The sequence below is a fragment of the Carcharodon carcharias genome, chromosome 10 (genome assembly GCF_017639515.1).
Source record: "Carcharodon carcharias isolate sCarCar2 chromosome 10, sCarCar2.pri, whole genome shotgun sequence".
Lineage (NCBI taxonomy): Eukaryota > Metazoa > Chordata > Chondrichthyes > Lamniformes > Lamnidae > Carcharodon > Carcharodon carcharias.
In genome coordinates, this window is record NC_054476.1 from 135,942,059 (window position 1) to 135,964,942 (window position 22,884).

Below are 22,884 nucleotides of genomic sequence, written 5' to 3' on the forward strand. Positions count from 1 at the left end.
CCCGGTGAAACCTTTTCAGAGGATTCTTTAAGTGTTCCTACCACTGTAATAGGTCTCTCATTTAATTTCCAGCAATTAGTTTTACTATGTCCAGTTTTATTACAATGGAAGCATATTCTTTTCTTTACTTTTAGGTTCTAGCCTATTTCCTTTATTAAGTTGCATCCCTCTGTTTGTTCCCTAGCACTAGTACCTTTTCCATCCCCAGATTTCCTGTTCCTCCAGTTTCCTTGTTGATTCCCACATGACCCATTTTTCCACATGTAACTGTCTGTGAGATATCATAGGTATCAGCCAAAACTGCTGCTGCTTGGATCTCTGATACTTGACACTCATCTAAATAAGTCTTACTGGTTACTGGAATACTATTTCGGAATTCTTCCACAATCATGATTTACCTCATTCTCAAAGGTTTTCTCTAACTTTAGTGATCGGAACCACTGATCTACAAGTAAGGATGTTGAGTATCTTGGAGGGGAACCTCCAGGTGGTGGCGTTCCCATCGATCTGCTGCCCTTATCCTTCTAGATGGTAGTGGTCATGGGTTTGGAAGGTACAGCCTAAGGAGCCTTGGTGAGTTTCTGCAGTGCATCTTGTAGATGGTACACACTGCTGTCACTGTGCAATGGTGGTGCAGGGAGTGAATGTTTGTGAAAGAGATGCCAATCAAGCAGGCTGCTTTGTCCTGGATGGTGTCGAGCTTCTTGAGTGTTGTTGGAGCTGCATTCATCCAGGCAAGTGGAGAGTATTCCATCACACTCCTGAATTGTGCCTTGTAGATGGTGGATAGGTTTTGGGGAGTCAGGAGGTGAGTTACTCATGGTGGGATTCCTAGCCTCTGACCTGCTCTTTTTTATCACTGCTTGTTGCTCTGAGGTACGGCTCGAATCACTGCTGGAACCTCCTCCAGTTTTCGGCAAGATTGCCCTCCAAACTGAACTCTCTCGATGGTTTCAGAATTACCATTGTTGCATTTAGTTTTCTTCTGTCTTGTTTCTTATTTTAGTGATGCACACAGGATATCGACATTGTAGTTGAGCTAACTTTATTGATAACACATTTTCCTAACATGAATACAGGTCTGCAGTATCTGAACTCTATCAAGACAGGCTCCAACATGTGCTATCTGACCTTCAAGTCCTGGGTCAGGTGACCCCATATACATATAGTACAGAGTACCGTATAGTGTCAAATGCTGCTGTCCACAACCACAATCAGCTATTATCATGACAACTGTCACTGGGTCCCTTCCTAACAGCACTGTGGATGTACCTACACCACATGGATTGCAGCGATTCAAGAAGGCAGCTCACTACCTCTCGAGGGCAATTAGGGATGGTAATAAATGCTGGCCTAGTCAGCGATGCCCACATCCCATGAAAGAATTTTTAAAATTCACTTTTTCCTTTTCCGATTTGAGCTTTTTCATTTCCATTTCTTTTGCTCTTTTTCTTTCTCCTCTCTTTCTAGTAGAAATTTTTTTCATTTCTCTTTCACTTTCCTCCAATTCAAGTTTTTCATCTCTTTTCCTTTTTCCATCTCAAACTGCTTCATTTGCAACTGAATTTTTGCTAACTCTATCTGTGATGCATCAATTTCAGGTGTTTCCTATTTTAATTCTAAATGCTGGCTAATTTCTTTGACCATTTGACCATACTATCCTTATGAAATCCTGGTTTATTTCTACCTTTAATTTATCTGCTAATGCTCTCAGTTTAGCCTTCGTCAAGGATTTCAAATAATCTACTGTGATGTCTTCTACTCCCAGGAACATCTTAGCAACAGTCAAAGCCAGCTTTAAATTCAAACCCCTGGACTATACTTCACAGCAAAACTCGCTCCTACGCCCTGCATTTCCACATACTCGTTTCTTTAAGGATTCACAGATCCCACCGAAATTCAAAATTCAAGGATTTCTAACCCTGCAAGGTTAAAAACCATTCAAACAAAGATCTCCACTTTGTTAAGATCTCAGCTGATGTTAATACTGGACAAGGCGGATCCCTGAGTGAAACCTGGCTTGGCAGATCCTAACTTTGTTTCTTTTTAGAAACAGTGGAGGTCAGTTACTGAATACTTTCACAAGAGTCTGCCAGTATACTGTTAAAGAATAAAACATATTTATTAAACAAGAAAAAATGAATTAAATTACAGTAGACAAACAGGTTGGAAAGATTTCTATAATTTCCCAGAAAATGACTCAAACCCGCACTATTCCGTTTATCCCAGCATCCCTTACAGACACAAAAACCCATTGAAGATTTACCATTGTCTCAACACCAAGGTTTCGAGCTTGGGTTAGTTCAGTTTCAAACAATTTTCTTTTGGTGGACTTCTGAGCAATCGCTAGATGCATTTCTTCAGCTGAGACATCCACAAACCACAATCTAAACTCACTATTATTTCAGAGCAAACACATGAGTTCTCTAAACTAATTTCTCCAGCATGTTTATCGGATTTCTTATTAGAGAGATTAGGTCTTCTGCCTGCACTCGCTGGTATACACACACTAACTGGCCTCCCTTCTGTGTTTCCCTGTCTCCCTGTGTGTCTCTGGGCCCATGTCACTAAGCAACAGCACAGTTTTTTCTATTTAGTTTAGTGAAGTTTAAAAAAAACAACTAACCCCATGGTAACCCATCTCTACACTTCAAGAGTTGTAAAAGCTCACTAAAAATGCACATATGAAAACAGGGCCCCAGATGTCCTGGCACCCAGCTCACAAAAACTTCTAAATGAAACTAAAACCAGGTCTCACATTTCTTAACACCCAAATTAAAAATATAAATTAAACTTAAAGCTATACATTGTTACTAACCAGTTACTTATCACACTTAAAACTGCACCACTCTGGGGGAGCAGATTGACAAAACAGAATGGCTCCGTTTGAATCTCCCAGAGAAAGAGGTTTGTCCCTTTTGAAGCTACAATGGATCTGATTGGATCAAGGTGACCGAAAAAGGCAGTGTTGTCTTGACTGTGTCCAAATCCTGAGCATGTGTGAGGAATAGATTATTGGCTCTGAAGAGTTGTTGAGATAAATGTGCATAATACTTTGCATAGTATTACAATCCTGTCTTATAATGCATCTGAACAGTACTTCATTGTAAGATTAGTAGAGTATCAGCGAGGGAGAATGGACAGCATTCTGGCAACCGTTCATAGGTTTCCACTTGCAGAGGCATGCCCATGTTCTCACAGAGCCTTTGTATTGCTGCCCTGTTTTTGCCACATGGACCATTAGACGTGCCACACAACAAATGCTAAACGTGCTGCTGCACGTTGATTAAGGTGGCCCAATGCCTTGGTTACCTAGGTGACACATCCTCATTCCAACATCTGCCTATCTCTTGTAAGTGCGTGCTGATTGTAACATGTGGCATTATGCACAGACTGGGGGCTGGGCAAAGGTTTGCTAATGTGGTGAGGACCCTGCAAACTCTGACCTGGAGCCAGTAGTGAGATTATCCTCCACATATCTGCCTCTGACCACCTACCTCACTGTTTTATCTCTGATCTCCAGGGTTTGCAAATTCTTCTGGTAATCCTGTCAGTTTACTTCATTGGCAGTCTCTGTGTAAGTATTGAGCTGTGTATAGAATTGAGGGTGGGGTGGGGGAAAGGTGCAGGGAGAGAGGGTGAAGTTATTGTGGCTTGTGTGACAGAAATCAGTTTTATGTGGGTCTCCTAATTCAGATTGTGGCATTTGTGATATAGCTGCCAGCATTTATGTTGTTAAATCTGATTTCCACAGACCAGTGGGAGATTTTTGACCTTAAAATTCTCGAAAGGAGCAACAGTCAATGTGAGGGCAGAAATAACTTTCAAGGAATGAAGGGGTCACACCAGAAGGAGTTTTTAAGTCCTCCTCTTCCCACACGACTGGCTCTTTGCAGCCCAACTAGGAATCAGTTTGGGTGGTGCCAAGGTACCTGACACTGCTCGGTGGTATGATGTTTTCGAGTACACTTATGTCAATGCATGGGCATTTTGTTTTAATCATTCATGGGATGTGGGCTTCGCTGGCTGGGCCAGTATTTATTTTCCATCCCTAATTGTTTTTGAGAAGGTAGTGGTGAACAGCCTTCTTGAACTGTTGCAGTCCATGTGGTGTAGGTACACCCACAATGCTGTTAGGAAGGGAGTTCCAGGATTTTGATCCAGCAACAGTGAAGGAATGGTGATATATTTCCAAGTAAGGATGGTGAGTGACTTGGAGGGGAACTTCTAGGTGGTGGTGTTCCCACCTTATCTGCTGCACTTGTCCTTTTAGATGTTAATGGTCTTGGATTTGGGAGGTGCTGTCTAAGGAGCTTTGGTGAGTTCCTGCAGTTCACCTTGTAGATGGTACATACTGCTGCTACTGTGCTTCGGTGGTGGAGGGAGTGAATGTTTGTGGATGTGATGCCAATCAAGTGGGCTGCTTTGTCCTGGATGGTGTCAAGCTTCTTGCGTGTTGTGGGAGCTGCACTCATCCAGGCCAGTGGGGAGTATTCCATCACATTCCTGACTTGTGCCTTGTAGATGGTGGACAGGCTTTGGGGAGTCAGGAGGTAATTTACTCAGCACAGGATTCCTAGTCTCTGACCTGCTCTTGTAGCCACAGTATTTATATGGCTAGTCCAGTTCAGTTTCTGGTCAATGGTAACCCCCAGGATATTGATAGTGGAGGATTCAGTGATGGTAATGCCATTGAACAAGAAGGGGCAATGTTTAGACTCTCTTGTTGGTGATGGTAATTGCCTGGCACATGTATGGCGCAAATGTTACTTGCCACTTGTCAGCCCTAGCCTGGATATTGTCCCGGTCTTGCTGCATTTGGAAATGGACTGCTTCAGCATCTGAGGAGCCGCGAATGGTGCTGAACATTATGCAATCATCAGCTAACATCCCCACTTCTGACCTTGTGATGGAAGGAAGGTCAATGATGAAGCAGCTGGAGATGGTTGGGCTGTGGACATTACCCTGAGGAACTCCTGCAGTGATGTCCTGGAGCTGAGATGACTGACCTCCAACAATCGCAACCATCTTCCTTTGTGCTAGGTATGCTCTAACCAGTGTAGAGCTTCCCTCCTGGTTCCTATTGACTCCAGTTTTATTAGGGCTCCTTGATGCCACACTCAGTCAAATGCAGCCTTGATTTCAAGGGCAGTCACTCTCACCTCATCTTGGGAGTTCAGCTCTTTTGTCCATGTTTGAACCAAGGCTGTAATGAGGTCAGGAGCTAAGTGAACCTGGCGGAACCCAAACTGGGTGTTAGTGAGCAGGTTATTGCTAAGCAAGTGTTGCGTGATAGCACTGTTGAAGATCACTTCCATTACTTTGATGATGGAGAGTAGACTGATGGATCGGTAATTGGCCGGGTTGGATTTGTCCTGCTTTTCGTGTACAGGACATACCTGGGCAATTTTCCACATAGCTGGGTAGATGCCAGTTTTGTAGCTGCATTGGAACAGCTTGGCTAGGGGCACGGCAAGTTCTGGAGCACAATTTCTGGAGCGCAAGTCTTCAGTACTATTGCTAGAATATTGTCAGGGCACATAGTCTTTACAGTATCCAGTGTCTTCAGCCGTTTCTTAATATCACGTGGAGTGAATCAAAATGGCTGGAGACTGGCATCTGTGATGCCTGGGACTTCTGGAGGAGGCTGAGATGGATCATCCACTTGGCACTTCTGGCTGAAGATTGTAGCAAATGCTTCAGCCTTATCTTTTGCACTGATGTGCTGGGCTCCCCCATCATTGAGGATGGGGATATTTGTGGAGCCTCCTCCTCTAACGAGTTGTTTAATTGTCCACCACCATTCATGACTGGATGTAGCATGACTGCAGAGTTTAGATCTGATCTGTTGGTTGTGGGATCACTTAGTTCTGTCTATCACTTACTGCTTATGCTGTTTGGCATGCAAGCAGTCCTGTGTATTGGCTTCACCAGGTTGAAATGTCATTTTTAGGTATTCCTGGTGCTGCTCCTGGCATGTCCTCCTGCACTCTTCAATGAACCAGGGTTGATCCCTGGCTTGGTGGTTATGGTAGAGTGGGTGACATGCCGGGCCATGAGGTTACAGATTGTGTTTGAGTACAATTCTACTGCTGTTGATGGCCCACAGCGCCTCATGTATGCCCAGTCTTGAGTTGCTAGATCTGTTCGAAATCTATCCCATTTAGCACGGTGGTAGTGCCACACAACGCGATGGAGGGTATCCTCAATGTAAAGGCGGGACTTCGCCTCCACAGGACTGTGCGGTAGTCACTCCTACCGATACTGTCATGGACAGATGTATCTGTGGTAGGCAGGTTGCTGAGGATGAGAACAAGTATGTTTTTCCCTCTTGTTGATTCCCTCACCACCTGCCACAGACCCAATCTAGTAATTATGTCCTTTAGGACTCGGTCAGTAGTGGTGCTACCGAACCACTCTTGATGATGGATATTGAAGTCTCCCACCCAGAGTACATTCTGCGCCCTTGCCACTCTCAGTGCTTCCTCCGATTGGTGTTCAACATGGAGAAGCACTGATTCATCAGCTGAGGGAGCGCGGTACGTGGTAATCAGCAGGAGGTTTCCTTGCCTATATTTGACCTGATGCCATGAGATTTCATGGGGTCCGGGCATTTACAGATATATTCAGTAATCAGGCAGAGAAATTGCAGTTTGGAGATGGAGTTTCAGCAACCTTAACTGGGTATGTGTCTTCCTGCTAGGAGGGCAGGATGACCCGTACTCGCTGACCTATCTTGGCTCCAGATCCACCAAAGCTTTAAAATTATGATTCTGACCCTTGTGTTCAAATCCCTCCATGGCCTTGCCCCTTCCTACCTCCACACCCTTTCCAGCCTTGCAAACCTGTAAGATCTCAGCATTCCTTCAATTCTGACCTCTTGTCCATCCTTGAATCCCATCACTTCAGCATTAGTGGCCAGGTCTTCAGGTGCCTAGGCCCCAAGCCCTGGAATCCCTGTCCAAGCCCCCTGCCTCTCTGTATCTCTCTCCTCCTTTAAGATGTTTCTTAGAACCTACTACTTTAGCCAAGCTTTGGATCATCTGTCTTAATGTCTTCTCCTTTGGCTCAGTGTCAATTTCTGTCTGATAATGCTCCTGTGAGGCATCTTGGAATGTTTTACTGTGTTAAAGGCACCATATAAATGAAGTTGTCATCGATGGGTGCATTTACCTATAATTTCTTCTGTTTGTGTACTGAATGAATAGTTACTTACAGATCATCCAAGTGCTTTTTGATGCTCTGATGATCATATGAAGTCCATTAATTGGTTAAAAGAGCATGGCAACCTGCGAAAAGCAGCAGGAAATGTCTGCACTGTTCAGTAACCACATAATGTGATTTAATCAGATCAGAAGGTCACAGGAATGTAACTATGTGCATGTGTTCCGCAGATATTACGGGGGGGATTTCCCTTTAAGGAAGTAAATGTGAAAGTGACTCACATCAAGATTGTTGGAACCCAAGGTTGAAGATATTTCTAAATTGCTTATTTTATAATCATGATTCCCTAGATTTGAGGCCTCTGTGGGTTGTCTCATTTTGATTTCAAGAGGATCCACACAGATAACTCCAGTTACATCGTTGAGCCAGCTAGGTCCCTGTGTTTAACATTTGAGTTGTTGTCTATATTGATGTGTGTGTGTGTGTGTGTGTGTGTGTGGGGCAAGAGGGGCACAGTCTAGGTGGAAGGGAAAGTTTAGTGTCTCTGAAGGAGTTGACATTGGAGATGGGAAAGATAAAAGTTGGTGTTGGACTTTGAGCTCTAATGAAACTAACACAGTCGGCAGTAAACAAAAAGGCAGAAAAACTACAGATAACTCAAAGAAACAAAAGTGCTGGAAGCATTCGACAGGTCAGGCAGCACTGGTTGAGATAACAGGTCAAAGATGACAAGGATGTTGACCCTTTGTATGAACTGTGGACAGTTAATCTACTTCATGCTTTTTTCTTTTTTAAGATGCCCCATACTGTAAACCAGCTCCTGATGGAGGACTGTGCTGAAACATTTGCTACTCCCCATCATGCCCCACTACAGTCAACTGAGCTAAAAATACCTGGGCGATAAAGACCTCAACTGGAAGGGGGGAAATCAGCTGGTTTTCCCACTCCTCACTATTCGGGAATGTGTATGTTTGGGGTCAAGAGAGAACAGGACTGTGTTTAGCTGTGGTTCCCATCGACAGTCATTGTTGAAGTTCATGAGTAAATGTCTGGACATTGGGGAAGGTATCAGAAGTCACTGGGTCAAAAATCCTGGAACTCCATTCCTAATAGCTCTGTAGGTATACCTGCACCAGATAGAATGCAGCAATTCAAGAAGGCAGCTCACCTTTCTCAAGGGCAATTGGGGATGGGCAACAAGTGCTGGCCTTGCCAGTGATGCTCACATCCCAATAACAAAGAAATAAAAAGTTGACCAGTGCCTTTCAGGACAATACCTCAGCAACAAGTCAATGCCTTAAGGAGAGGGGGAGAGACAAAATTGGCAAGAAGTTAATAATTGTGTTATATTAGTATATATGACATGACAGAAGTTACCATGGAATCCAAGGAGGTCATTTGCAGCATCAATATATTTTTAACAATAGGAAATAATATTTTCAGACCACTGTATTGTCTGCCACTTAGTGAATGATATGATTTGCACCCAGCCTGATGGTTCTTTGTAGCCCTCATAGGAGTGGGGTTTGGGATGTTGTGGGGGTGGGGCTGGGGAAGCAAGCAGTGTAATGATACACAGGACAGACCTCCACTTTCAGTAATGGATGTTTTCCTGCTGTTGTCTATTTCCACAGGTAAACATGGCACATATAGGGAGTCTGGAAGAAGGAGCCAGGAGTAATAACTGTCACGAACAGCTACTTATGTGTGGAGTTCAGAGCTTCTCAGACAAGAAGGACATTATCACCAGCTTGGTGTCTGCCTTGGACTCGATGGTCAGTGCAATCTGCTCCAGTAGGACAGTCTTGCCTGAGAATTATAACTTCTCAACTCTGGTATCATCCTTGTGAATCTTTTTAGCACCCTCTCCAGTGTCTCTATCTTTCTTACAATATGGGGACCAGATAAGTGCACAGTGCTCTAAGTGTGGTCTAATCCAGGTTTGATATAGATTTAACATAACTTCTCTGCTTTTCAGTTCTATCCATCCAGAAATGAACCTTATTGTTTGTTTCCTTTTATAGTTTCACCAACCTGCTACCTTTGGTGATTTGCCTGTCTGTACCCCTCGCTCCCTTTGCTCCTCTACCAATTTGGCCTCCCATTATCCAAGCAGCGTGTGACCCCCTTATCCAAGAAGTGATGATGAAAATCACCTCCAGAGAGTCTGAAAATAACACAGAACCTGCATACACAGACAGAAACATTGAGTGGTACAACACAGAAGGAGGTCATTCAGCTCATTGAGCTCACACCAGTTCTTTGGTAGAGCTGTCCTATTAATCCCGCTGCCCTGGCTGTTCTCCATGTCCCTTATTCCGTGCTTCTGTTTCTCCCATAAATGCAGAAAAGTTATATACTTTCCAACATGATTAATCTTACCTATAAAATTATCTTGTATGTTTCCATACTTGGAGCAATATTTTTATTCAGAGGCCTCAACATTTTTGAAGCTTCTAGAGCTTATGTTCCCCTTCCCCACCTGTCACTGACTGGGAGAGATTAGTCCATAAACCACTTCCCAGCAAGCACCTGTGCTTACATTTCCCAGCATGCTGCAGTATAAGCAGGTGTCCTATGAAGCAAATTCCCAGCAGGTATTAGTCCCAGAACAAAATGGAAAACTCTCAAAAGTCAGAGAGAGGAAAGACAACTATAAACAATTACTGGAGGCCAGATTTTCCCTCTGGGCTTTGGCTGCCTGGCTGAAATGTGGGTCAGAAGCAAACACGTTGGGGGGGGGGGGGGAAACGTCATTTAGTGTGATTTTCGAGGGCAGGCCTTCAAAGCTGGAGGGCCAATCTGAGACCTTTCAGCTTGAAAGGGGCAGCAACCTGTGATGGAAGGTAAGTGAGTGAGAGAGAGCTTCAAAATGGAGGGAGCAGGGGAACCTCTCTTTTGGACAGTTTGCAGGAGAGATTTCAAATGGACAATATTTCCAGTGAGTGCCTCCGGGCCTGTCTGGAGGCTTGGTACCCCTCCGGCACATAAGTTGGCTTCACGCCCCCTTGGTGACCTGAAGGATGCCTAGAAAACCCCTGCTGGCCTCCTTTAATTGGCCTTAACGAGCTGTGCCAGCTACCTGCTTCCCCCACGCACCCCCCCTCACCAACTCCAGCCACCAGCCCTAACCACCACCAAAACGTCTCCACAAAAATGGCCAGGGACTGGGATGAGGGCAGGGAATTGGCATGCTGGCCAGCTGGGATTCTTATAGTGCCTCTTACAGCGCCTGCCTCCGATCCTGGCCCCAGCCGGGGCTAAAAGTCAAACCCTATAAGTTTGCTAAAATTTAAAACTCTTTTGAATAAAAGTCTGAGATTATAAATTTACTGGTGGTCAGAGGAAGAGGATTTTGATCTTCACCGCTTGTGCAGTAAAACACTGGACAGATTCCTTGCCTCTTCATAGAGAGCCATCTACTTCCCCTCCACTGGAAATGGAAGTTGGGACTTTCGTATAAAGGTCGGTGATTTGCTGGTTTAGCGTCCAAGAAGTGATGATGATAAATCACCTCCAGAGAGTCTGAAAATAATACAGAACCTGCATACACAGACAGAAACATTGAGTGGTACAACACAGAAGGAGGCCATTCGGCTCATTGAGCTCACACCAGCTCTTTGGTAGAGTTGTCCTATTAATCCGGCTGCCCTGGCTTTTCTCTATGTCCCTTTTATTTTATGTTCCTCACATATTTATCCAGTTCCATCTTGAAAGTTACTTTCCACCGTCATCTTATACCAGATCACAGCAAATCGCTTCATAAAAAAAGTATTTCCTCACGTCACCTCTGGTTCTTTTGCCAATCATCTTAAGTCTGTGTTTCTCTGGTTACCTGCCCTTCTGCCACTGGAAACAGTTTCAACTTATTTACTCAATCAATACCATTCACAACTTTGAACAGCTCTATTCAATTTCCCCTTAACCTCCTCTACTCTAAGGAGAACAATCCCAGTTTCTCCACTCTCTCCAGTCTCTCCACGTAACTGAAGTCCCTCATCCCTGGTACCATCTTGGTAAATTTCTTCTGCACCCTCTCTGCGGCCTTGGCATTCTTTCTAAAATGTGATGCACCCAAACCGAACGTGCTATTCTAGCTCAGGCCTAACCGGTGTTTTATAAAGTTTTAACATAACTTCCTTTTGTACTCTATCCCTCTATTAATATTGTTAGCAGCCTTCTGAACTTGTTCCACCACCAGTTAAAGATTTGTGTATGTGCACTGTCAGGTGTCTCTGTTTCTGCATCTCCTTAAAACATAATGCCTCTTCATTCTTCCTACCAGAATGCATCAGTTCCCATTTCCTGCATTAAATTTTGTCTTCCCTGTGTAGACTCATTTCACCATGCTGTCTATGGCCTCCTGATGTCTATTACTGTACTCCTCATTGTTTAATACATTTCTGACTTTCATCTGTTAACGTTGAAATTCTGCCCTGTATAATCAATACTAGCCTGAGCATTAGAGGCACACAAGTTTTCTAACATTTGTCTTTTCTTTTATATTCACTCATGGGATGTGGGTGTTGCTGGCTGGGCCAGCTTTTATTTCCCATCCCTAGTTGTCCTTGAGAAGGTGCTGGTGAGCTGCCTTCTTCAACTGCTGCTGTCCATGTGGTGTAAGTACACCCACAGTGCTGTTAGGGAGGGAGTTCCAGGATTTTGACCCAGCGACAGTGAAGGAACGGCGATGCATTTCCAAGTCAGGATGGTGAGTGACTTGGAGGGGAACTTCCAGGTGGTGGTGTTCCCATGTGTCTGCTGCCCTTGTCCTTCTAGGTGGTAGAGGTCTTGGGTTTGGAAGGTGCTTTCAAAAAAGCCTTAACAAGTTGCTGCAGTGCATCTTGTCAGTGGTACACACTGCTGCTACTGTATGCCGATTGTGGAGGGAATGAATGTTGAAGGTGATGGTTAGGGTGCCCATTAAGTGGACTGCTTTGTCCAGGATAGTGTTGAACTTCACCAGTGTTGTGGGAGCTGCACTCATCCAAACAAGTGGAGAATATTCCATCACACTCCTGACTTGTGCCTTTTAGATGGTGGATAGACCTTGGGTCAGGAGTGAGTTACTCACCACAGAATTCCGAGCCTCTGACCTGCTCTTATAGCTGCACTATTTATATGGCTGATCCAGTTCAATTTCTAATCTATGGTAACCTCCCATGGTGCTGATGATGGGGCATTCAATGATGGAAATGCTGTTGAACGTTATTTGCCACTTATCAGCCAAAGCCTGAATATTGTCCAGGCCTTTTGCTGCATGTTGGCACGGACAGCTTCATATACGCTGTGCCACCGGAGATGAGCTATAGTTACAGCTAGTGATTTGGTAAGGCAGAAATTGATGACAGGCGCAAGGAAAATGGCTAAAGTAGCTCAAGGGCAAAATACTGCGGATGGTGGAAATCAGAAATAAAAACAGAAAATGCTGGAAATACTCAACAGGTCATGCAGCATCTGTGGAGAGAAAAACCAAGTTAACGTTTCAGGTCAATGAACTTTCATCAGAACTCGGCTAAAGTAACAGTCACTGGTGGGTGATACCCTTTGTCTGATTTTATTCCTGCCAGCATTTAAGTTGTAACTAGCAGTATCTTTGTCTCTCCCAGCTGGCATTAACATCGAGTGAAGTTTCCAGCTGGTTTTATAGGGGTCCTGGGATTAATGGCATCTTTAAAATGGGAGTTGGATTAAGTTGCCAGGAAGCAGAATGCGTGCTGTTGGCATAAACAGCTGAAGATAACCAGCAGGAACCTTCCTTAATTCCTAGGCAAGCATAACGAAATGGAGCGAGGTCTTGTGGCGCAGTGGTAACATCCCTACCTCTGGGCCAGAAGCTCGGGGTTCAAATCCCACTTCAGGACTTGATGGCCAAGGAAGCTGCGTTCATCATGTGGCCAAAGAGGTTGAATATCAACTTGTAAATCTTTCCAATATGCCTGATTGCAGTCGGTAAATACTAGGAGAGTTTCCTGGTCATGCTGCAGAAGGAAATGGCAAACCATTGCAGTACTTTGCCAAGCATGATCATGGACCAATCCAATGGAAGTCCATGGTCACCAATGTCTTCTTAGGGCATGGTAGCTGAAGGAGGAGGAGGAGAGAGATAGAATGCCACAATTTCAAATATACGGCTGAAAGGTTCCAACAATTAGAAAAACTAACAATTCTCCAGTGTCCATGACAACATTTGTTTCACAAACAACACCTAAAACAGGCGATCTGGTCATTATCCCATTTGCGGGATCTTGCTGTGCACAAATTGGTCGCTGCATTTTCTACATTACAGCAGCGAGTACATCTCAGAGGTACTTCATTGAACATAATGCACTTTGGGACACCCTGAGGTAAAGGGTGGTGTAGAAATGCAAGTCCCTTTCTTTAACTATAAAAATGTGTTCATGGTGTAATATTCCTATTAGCAAAATGGTGTCCACATTGATATACCCAAGCGCAATGCCATGAGAAGTCTTATTAGTGATGGCATTTAAAATGTCACATTCCCATCACATCAGGTGTCGCACTTAATTGTAAAGAAGAATCCAGGCAACTTTCCCTGTCACATTTTGACCTGCTTCACAAAATAAGATGTAAATTCAAAAACAGAGCAACAAATTCCAATGAAGAGGTTGGACATGCATGAACTGAATGGAAAGAAAACATTTAAAACCCTAATAAGGAACTGCTATCAATGTATGAACAATTAAGTGATGTACAAGCAGTCAACAGAAATAAAACAAACTCAACCAATAAAATCCCTCATAAAATGTTGCCATGCTTTGAACCACCATTTTGAATTTCCTGTAGCTCATAAATTGCCAATAAACAACATTTATAATGAGGTACTCTCAAATAATTAAACAATCCTGCTATCCAGTATTATTGACCCCTGGAAAATGTTTCCTCTTGTGCGGCCTACTCCTGTCTCAAAGCTGAATTATTGGGTTAGGTCTTTTTGACATTTTTAAATGCTGTGATTCATCCTGGTGTATGGTATCCCTGTCAATCACAGGAAGCCTGTTCCTTCAAAGTACAGGGGTTAAGGGGCCTTGCTGATTCTAATGAAGTCCCCACTGTGTGTGCCAGGACTTGCTGTTTGGTAAGCAGAGATGCCTTCCCAATCCAGGAGCGAGGAGTGGAAGTTCAGACACATGCCTCCCACGATTTCCCTACTCAGGGAATTACTGATGTGTGACCCCAGCATGCAAAGCTGCTCTTTGGCTGAAAAAAGGATGACAATTTGCCACCAGCAATAATGGATTGGAAGTGTTGAGAATGTTTGGTAGAGCCAGTCAACTTCTGAAAGAGGGAAAGTTTAAAGTTTTAGATAAAGCATCAACTGCCTCATCTGAAAGTCTAGCTTATCTATCATTTGCTAAAGGTGTTTTTTTCCAGTGATTTCCCCTTTTTTGGATGTCTAATGTCTTGGCATCATAAAAACAGAATTCTTTATCTCAAAGGTGAACAGCAGCCACTGCATGCAAGTAGAAGTTATTCATTGTGAAACCACTTTTCATTGTGTATGTGAAATGCAATTAGGGACCATAAGAATTGGTGTAGGCCATTCAGCCCCTTCAGCCTGTTTCCCCCATTCAATGAGATCATAGCTGATCAGTATCTTAACTCCATCTCGCTTGCCTAACAAAAACCTATCCAAGTTTTGAAGTTTTCAATTGACCCTCAGTATCAATGGATTTCAGGGTTCAGATAATGGACATTCCTTCTGTGTGTTAAATATCTTGAGTTCTGGATAGCTGAATTTCCATTTACAATCCATGGATGTTGACTTTCTGCTTGGCTCCGGCCTCCCCAGACACTAACCTCTTTGTGATCTTTTGCATTCTGCAGTGCACAGCGCTCTCAAAGTTAAATACTGAAGTTGCCTGCATTGCTGTTCATGAGGAAACCATGTTTGTTCTGGGAACAGAGAAAGGAAAATTGTTTTTAAATGCCAGGAGAGAACTGCAAAAAGAATTTGTCAAATACTGCAGTAAGTTTACAACACTTGGTTATTGTGCACTAGGGTATGTAGAGCTGCTTTTTGAGCTTCTAATACTGGCTTAATTGGCTATGTGGTATCCTTCCTTCTGTACTGATACTTCCATCATTCCATAATGCCCCAGTGCAAGATTTGAGTACCTAGCACTGGCTGACCCTTCAGAATAGGGATGAGGGAGTGCTGCAGTGTCAGCAGTACCACCTTTTGGGTAAAACGTTATGTCAAGGCCCTAGTCCGTCTTGCGCAGACGTAAAAGATCCTTTGGCAGACTTTGAAGAAGAGCAGGGGAGTATTCACCTGGCCAACATTTACCTCTCAGCTAACATCACCAACTGCAGATCATCTCAGTGCTGTTTGTAGGACCTTGCTGTGCGCAAGTTAACTGCCCCATGTGCCATACACAACAATAGCGGCCAGAGTTCAAAGTACTTCATTAACTGTGCTCTGCTTTGAGACACCCTGAAGTACTATCCAAATGCATGTCCTTTCTTATTAAGGAACACATGTAGATTTTTTCGTATTGAGTATGGAGTCTGTTCAGAGACTAAGGGAGAGTACTTGACGCTTCATTTACTTTGCATGAATGATTTGATTGTACATCTAGACTAATGTGAAGTCCATTTTATAAATAGCCCTAAACAAACACCCAAACTCTGAATTGTTACTGAATTCTTTGGAATTAGAGTGGAATCATTTCCAAATCCTGACGGTCTTGATGGACACGAGGCTCCGCTCCTGAAATCCCACAGGTGCAGGGGGAAATAATTTGCCATAATAAAATACTATTAGTAATGGCCTGGGGCTGCATTGGCTGCCTGTCCCCTCAGGTGAGGGGAAGGAAGTTAAACGCATGTTTCATTTAAAAGTGGGGTAGAGACTCTTGGTCAGTGAGAAGTTGAAAACCAATGAACGTTAATATTCTCAGGTTTGTGCAGTGTGTGGTTAGATGTGGGTGTTCTTTATTTCAATCGTATCTTTAAGGGGAATTGCTGAGGCACTGCCCGAAAGAAGATTAACTGCAAATCATCCCAGCTTCCTTTTGTGCTAAGGAGCAATATAAGTAAAGGCTTCAGGTACAAGTCATCTGTCTCCTCCTTCAATGAGGACATGGTGCCAGAGAGCAGAGTAAGCATGTGTACTCTATCCTCTTCTATTCAGGCTGGCTGGGGGGGGTGGTTGTCACCTACCCTTCATCGGTTAACTGAATCTCCACCCTTGTCCCGGCAGCAAACTGGAACGCACAACTACGGGAGATGGAGATGTTAAAAATGGTGACAGACAATGGTCGGAATGTTCAAAGGGACTCGCCGGATCCCATGGCTGATGTTTATGTCTTGCGAAAGATGGTGGAAGAAGTGTTTGCTGTGCTTTACAGTGAGTGTGTAGAATTTGTGTGTTAACTGCACACCGGGGGAGGGGTTGTGCTCGATTTTTATGGGGGGTCAGAGATGCACAGATCAGAGCGCACAACAGCAACATCTTCCAGGAGTGTTCTGGAGGTGTGCTACCACTGGTGCTCTCTTGGTCTGCTTGGGATATGATTCAGCATCTTACTCTGCTGGGGATACAGTTCCAGATAATGTGCTGAAAATATGATTTATTTTAAGGCCACAAAATCCAGTTCTTCTAGGTAAAAACTGTCATTGATGTTTCATGAGAGAAACTTGTAGACTGTAAAATACTTGTAAATATTATTGTAAATAGTAAAAACTATTCTCCAGCAGGCTGTCTGGAATTCCTCCTCACTCACTCTGGGTCACAATTTTATAAATCATTTTACAATTTACAATGGGATCATTAAAAATATTTGCTATGTAATGACATTACTGCAAGACCAAGGGAATTGTTTCTGCTGTGAAGTAATGTGAGAAAACTTTAAGAGAGTTACAACCTACTGGATATTAGTTTAGACTTTCTCAGTGATTAATGATCAGAACTCACTTTGATTTCAGGTGAGGCCCTGGAAAAGTCTTCAATTGTCCCTGTGCCTTATGAGAAAATCCTGAGGGACCCACCTTCTATAGTGGTTCATGGGCTGCCTGATGGGGTCAGTTTCAAGCGGCCTTCCGAGTATGAAGCTCACACTCTGAAAAGGATTCTGGAGCGGAGTAACCGAATTCGATTTATTGTGAAAAGGTATTTGTCCATGAAATGGCTTATTAGGCATGAGAGAGGACAGACTCATTCAGGCACCAAGACGTCTCTTAGAGGATGGAAAGATTGAGTGATGCAGTGTTTTCTCATCCTCTCCTCCATCCAGCCTAGCTAATACTTGACGTCAGTTATAGGACAATGGTAATTAAGCACTATTCTTTGTAATGAAGAACCCCAGGAACTTGCACTTATATAGCATCCCAAAGCATTCTACAGCCAATGAAGTATGTTTGAAGTGTAACTACTAGTGTAATGGTGGAAATGTGGCAGCCATTTTGCACAAAGCAAGCTCCCACAAATGTCAATGTGATCATGATCCAATAATCAGCGTTAGGTGTTGGTTGAGGAATAAATATTGGCCAGGACGCTGGAAGAAATCACCTGCTCTTAGTGCCACGGCATCATTTTTGCACACCTGAGATGGGAGACGAGACCTTGCTTTAATGTCCCATCAAAGGATTGTACCTCTGACAGTGCAGCACTCTCTCAGTACCACAGATAAGTGTCAGCCTGGTGATTGCACTCAAATCTCTGGAATAGTGCTTGACCATGCAACCTTCTGACTCAGGTGAGAGTGCTACTACTGAGCCAAAGTCAATCTGAAATTTAAACACCTTAGGTGTACAACTTTACCCACTCAAATCTTTTAGGGTGAATTGTAAGCTGAAAAGTTGTGATATTTTTGGTCACAGTGAACTAATCTTGGAGTTCTGTTGTATTTTCCTCCTCCCCACCAAATCCAGGGGTCTCTGAGGCCCAGTGTGTGAGAGTTCTTTTATCTGGAGCCCGTGTCCCAGTATGTGTATACCTCTTACATATTTTAAACTTTAAAGCAGAATCTTCACTGAAAGCCAATGGTATTTTTATTTTCCTATCCTCCCACCCCCTCCATTCTCTCCAGATCATTTGACGAGGATCTCCAGGAGCTGAGGACCCGTGTGGATCAGGATCGGGAAATCCAGCCTGGAAAAAGCACTTGTGATTTTAACCGGGAGAGTCCGGTGGCTAAACTAGCCAATCAGGACACGAGCAATGTACGGACACCCCCACAATTCCTTTATGATCTCCCAGGATCCAGGATTCCATTGGATTTAAACCAGGACCTTTTGGCTACAAGGCCTACAACAAACTTTAACCATGACCTTTCACACACTGGAGCCTCAATAATGATGGACTCGAATAAGCTCCCTGCTGCTCGAGACTGCGCCGATGACACTGGTAAAAGCCTTTTTATATTCAGGGGAATTCAAACCAGCGGCACTTGGCTAAAAGAAAAGGCAGCAAGCACCTTGATGGTTTGTAATGTGCTGATTGGTCAGTGTTAGGACATATAAAGTTTCTTAGCTTCCTCCGAACCTTCCCAGAGAAGATAGACAACAATCTGTTTTAGAGTGAAGCCACTTCCACCATATCCTGACAACGTTCCTCACCCTCCGTCTTGATGACTACCCTTCCCACCATTTCTCCAGCCATTCCTTAGCCTCTCTGAGCTAGCATTGAATTCATAGGTGGAAATTCATGGGCAGTGTATACATGGTTTTCCTGGTGTGCATGATATGGATGGCCAAGGTTTCCCGCTGGTAGCTTAAACCAGAGAGCAACTCCCTTAGTGTCAAATCGAGGAGGGTTTTGTTCTGCTTTAGGGACTGGCCAGACCCCATCAGTCTGAGCTGGATTTAAACCCAGAGCCCAAAAGGTGAATGCCCAGTGCCTTCCCCGCTTCACCACTGATTTATGTCCCTCTTCTACAGAAGCCCCCTCCTCCCACCGTGGGTACTTCTGAATCATCACCATTATATGCACATTGATGGCCTGATTGGTGTGGTTGCTGCCTTCTGTCAGACCCCTCAGGGTGTAAGATTGGAACAGTGTAGTGGGGGCAGTGATATGGCTTGATCTTTGTGATTGGCGTTGCTGGTGATAAAAGCTTTCTTGTCACGAGAGACACAAGTAAGTGTAAAAACTAGAATTTTATCTACTGGGCAGCATTGTGGTGTCTGAATTACATCTTCAAAACGGCCACTCAGAAAATTCTAAATGGGAATGGGTAACAACACTGATCAACGAGTGCAACCAACTTGTCCAACCAATGGATACATTATTGCTTTGAAAGAGAAGCAAGAGATAAAGGGGGAAGGATTTGCAAAATATTCAACATTTATGAAGTGAATGATATTGTGTTTGGGCTGGAGTTTTCCAATTTGGGAACACAGGTCTAACACCCTCTAAACCATCTTTCAACCCTTTGATTTGTTGATCCTATTCTAGTGATGTGGCCTAGAGCTGCACACCAGCTCTGTTACTCATTCCAATGCTTCTTAATCAGCTCGCATTTGAAAGATTAAAAGGGCTTGGCAAATGTTGTTTTACCAGTTGCCTTCTATGGAGCAGGACTGGAATAGGGAATTAAAACCTGCCACACTGAAGGAATGAATTCAATACTTTGCAAAACATCACGGAGGAGATGGTGCACCATTTGATGGGATTTTTGAGGTGTGGTGTCTATATATTTGATAAATTTCTTCAGTAATGGATCAAATTTTGCAAATTATTATTTAACCAGCCTTGGTGCCTTCAATACAGTGGCTGTAGTGCTCTGGGTGTTGGAGTAGAGCAGGGTATCTTGCTCACTGATGCCTTGAGCTCACAGGTAAGGTGCACATTGTAGAAATGACTTTGTTCATTTTTTTTTAAGTAGGGATCTATTTTAACCCCCAACCCCCACCCTACCCTGATGCCTCCGTCAGTAAGTGCCCTGCCAGGCATGGTACCAATCCTTATATACAGAAAGGCCCCAGGTTCAGTTACTGGTCTGTGCTGATCTCAGGCAGCAAAGAGTGTTCAGGTGCTACAGAGACTCCCATGATCCTGAGTTGGAATCAGCCAGGGCTCCCCTCATTCTCTGGCATCTGCTTGTTCATAATGTGTAGTAAGTCTCACACGACAGCACCCGTCCCACCTGGCATTTTTTAAAAAAAAAATCAGCCTCCTGCTGCTGAGAAAATGGATCAATTCACTCATTAAGTTTATAGAAGATCTCGGTAAATCAAAGAAGGAAGAACCTGCATTGATGTTTCACCTTTCATGTCCTCAGGTTGTCCCAAGCATTTCATAGTCCAACGAGCTTCTCTTTTGAAAAGGCAGTAGCTGCTGTTATGCAGGTGAATGTAGTGGCCCATTTGTATATGCCATGGTTCCACAATATCAGATGAGATTAACAATGGTGTCATCTGTTTTGATGGTACTAGTTTAGGAAAGAGCGCTGGTCAGGATATTGGGAGTGCTTCCTGTTCTTCAGATACTACAATAGGATCTTTAATGAGCAAACGGAGCAATTCAGCTCAACTATGGGGCATTCCCTCAGCACTGCACTGAAATGTCAGCCTTGATTATCATCGGGCATGTCCTGCAGCTTTCCCCTGATCTGCCACTGAAATTGTGGTGAAATTCAACAGATACTCAGCTTACACTGTTCAGCGGGGTTTCCGCTGAAGTGATGGTGGCAGCGTAGCTCACGGAAATTTCTAGAGTATGTAATCCATCACCTGGAACATGTGGTCAGTCTTCAACCAACGACCTCCTGAGGCGAGAGTGTTACCAATGGAGCCAGACTGAAACCTAAAGGAGTTTTCATTTTGGTGGTTTCTGGGTGAGGAATGTTGCTGTATCACTTGTTGCATAACTCACCTCACTTTGGTGGCAAAGCAGTGTTACTGTAGATCACTATCACATTAAGGTGCAATATAGCTTGTTGTCTGAGTAATGCCATCTATTTAAACTGCCAGAGAATATGGTGTCCACAAAATCATTCACAACAAAATTGTAGTCACCCCTCATTTTGGTGGTTTTTAAATTCCAGAAAATAAATATATTTAACTTTCTTATTGTAAAGAAGTGTAGAATATAGCTCTAAAAATGAATAATAGTGAGCTTGCAGTGACTGTAAGACAACAAGTGGTTAATGATGCAGAGATACCAGCCCCACTCTTATAAATCAAGACAGAAACTCCGGATATAAATCATGAGTAGTTATTTTTTCAAAAACCAAACAATTATGGATTGACAGTTGATTTATAAATCTCATTAATGACTTATCTTACAGATCAGAGTTCTTTATAAAGTATATTTTACTGCATAAATGCTTTCAGGATACGTTTAACTCCAACCTGTCATCAACACATTGCTATGCATCTCTGTTTAAGGTTCACGTGAAACAGTGCAATGTACAAAGTGTATTTGTCCTGAGAACATCTTAACGACCTTCTATGCGAACTTCCCCCTTCCTACTGCAAAGCAATCAAGGGTGTGTAAACGTGCCGTAGTGAAGTCCAGTGCAGCAACCGGGAAAAATAATATCCAGAAAGCTCAAGAGATGTTTGTACCTGGTGTACAAAGACAGGTGTGTGAAGACACCTGCTACTGCAGTGTTTCTTACAAAACAATGTATTTGCAGCTTTTGTCCAATGACGACATAATTTTCCCTTTTTTAGTACAAAGCACAGGTACTGCTTTGCTTGCTCCTGTGGGTAAAATGACTCTGCAGCCATTAGTAAACAAGGCACTTCTTAATTCCCAATTTTGTGTACATTTATCTAGTACATTAATTATAAATAGGTGCAGTCAATTAAAATGCCTCGCAATTTAAATGATAAACTCACACCCAAGTCTCCTTGGAACAATCCCCCCTCAACAGATCAGTCCCCGTCATCTCTCAATTCCCAGATTTGACTGTAGCGCTGAGTAGCTTTGTTACAACCTATCACCGGCTTAGTGCAGCCTGTCACTGGGACAAAATTTTGCAGCTGCTTGAAGTGGAATTTGGGCTCATTTCCACACTTAACCTGTCCGGCCTTTGAGCAAAACATGCTGGTAGAAAAACAAAATCTGAGATTTGAGAGTTCCATCATGAGTAAGAATCAATTTTACCTATAATTTGTGTGTCAAGCTAAATCCACAAGAGTTGACGTAGTTGATGATGAATTTATGATCTGGATTCAATCAATCAATCACTGCAAGGCCAAAGTCAAACCTTTTGTATCAACATCATGAGAAATGCCTGCTAGGTTTACTGATTAAAATCATTGTTCGATATTTGTATTTAATAATGTACCAATGTGTCTCCATGGCATTCCTCATGACCTGAATTAGTTAGAATGAGTACAAGTCAACAATGGAGTCCTTATTGGACTGATTCGAAATCCAACCCCAGGTTTTTCAAGGGGCAGGCCTCTTGGATAGCTCAGACACCTGCAATAATTTTATTTTAAAATCTTCCTGACCTCAATAATTGTCATTTTAACCCGCAACTCCCTTCAAGTTTATATTTTGGTGCCTCTAAATCAGTTAGCTACTAGACAAATACTGTAGATTGCTGTTGTGCAAGGAAGGAACGCAACCATTAGTTCAAACAGGAGCCATCTTGTCCACCCATGTTTTTCACTCTTAACTGTTGTAAGGGGCGGATGAAGAAACTTAAAATTTTATTTTTAAGACATGAGTGAATCTCTTATGGCCTTGCTCATTGTTAGTGGGGAGGAAATGTCTTTGTTGTAACAGACCACAATAGT

The 22,884-nt window shown here is 43.3% G+C and overlaps 1 protein-coding gene across 10 annotated transcripts in view; it reads left to right on the forward strand.

The window, feature by feature from the left end:
• Positions 1 to 22,884, forward strand: part of gtf2ird1 (GTF2I repeat domain containing 1) — a 198,028-nt gene that overhangs the window by 57,308 nt on the left and 117,836 nt on the right. For 8 of the 10 annotated variants that reach the window (XR_005944285.1, XM_041198276.1, XM_041198275.1 and 5 more), the window contains exons 2-6: positions 8,799 to 8,939; positions 15,013 to 15,154; positions 16,391 to 16,537; positions 17,116 to 17,299; positions 18,219 to 18,535. Coding sequence is in view for 9 of the 10 variants with exons in the window: in XM_041198276.1 (XP_041054210.1) it covers positions 8,805 to 8,939; positions 15,013 to 15,154; positions 16,391 to 16,537; positions 17,116 to 17,299; positions 18,219 to 18,535 (925 nt within the window). In the remaining variant the exon portion in view is untranslated. Of the gene's footprint in view, positions 1 to 3,547; positions 3,578 to 8,798; positions 8,940 to 15,012; positions 15,155 to 16,390; positions 16,538 to 17,115; positions 17,300 to 18,218; positions 18,536 to 22,884 lie in introns of those variants that run through there. The other 2 variants (XM_041198277.1, XM_041198283.1) reach the window with 2 other exon arrangements.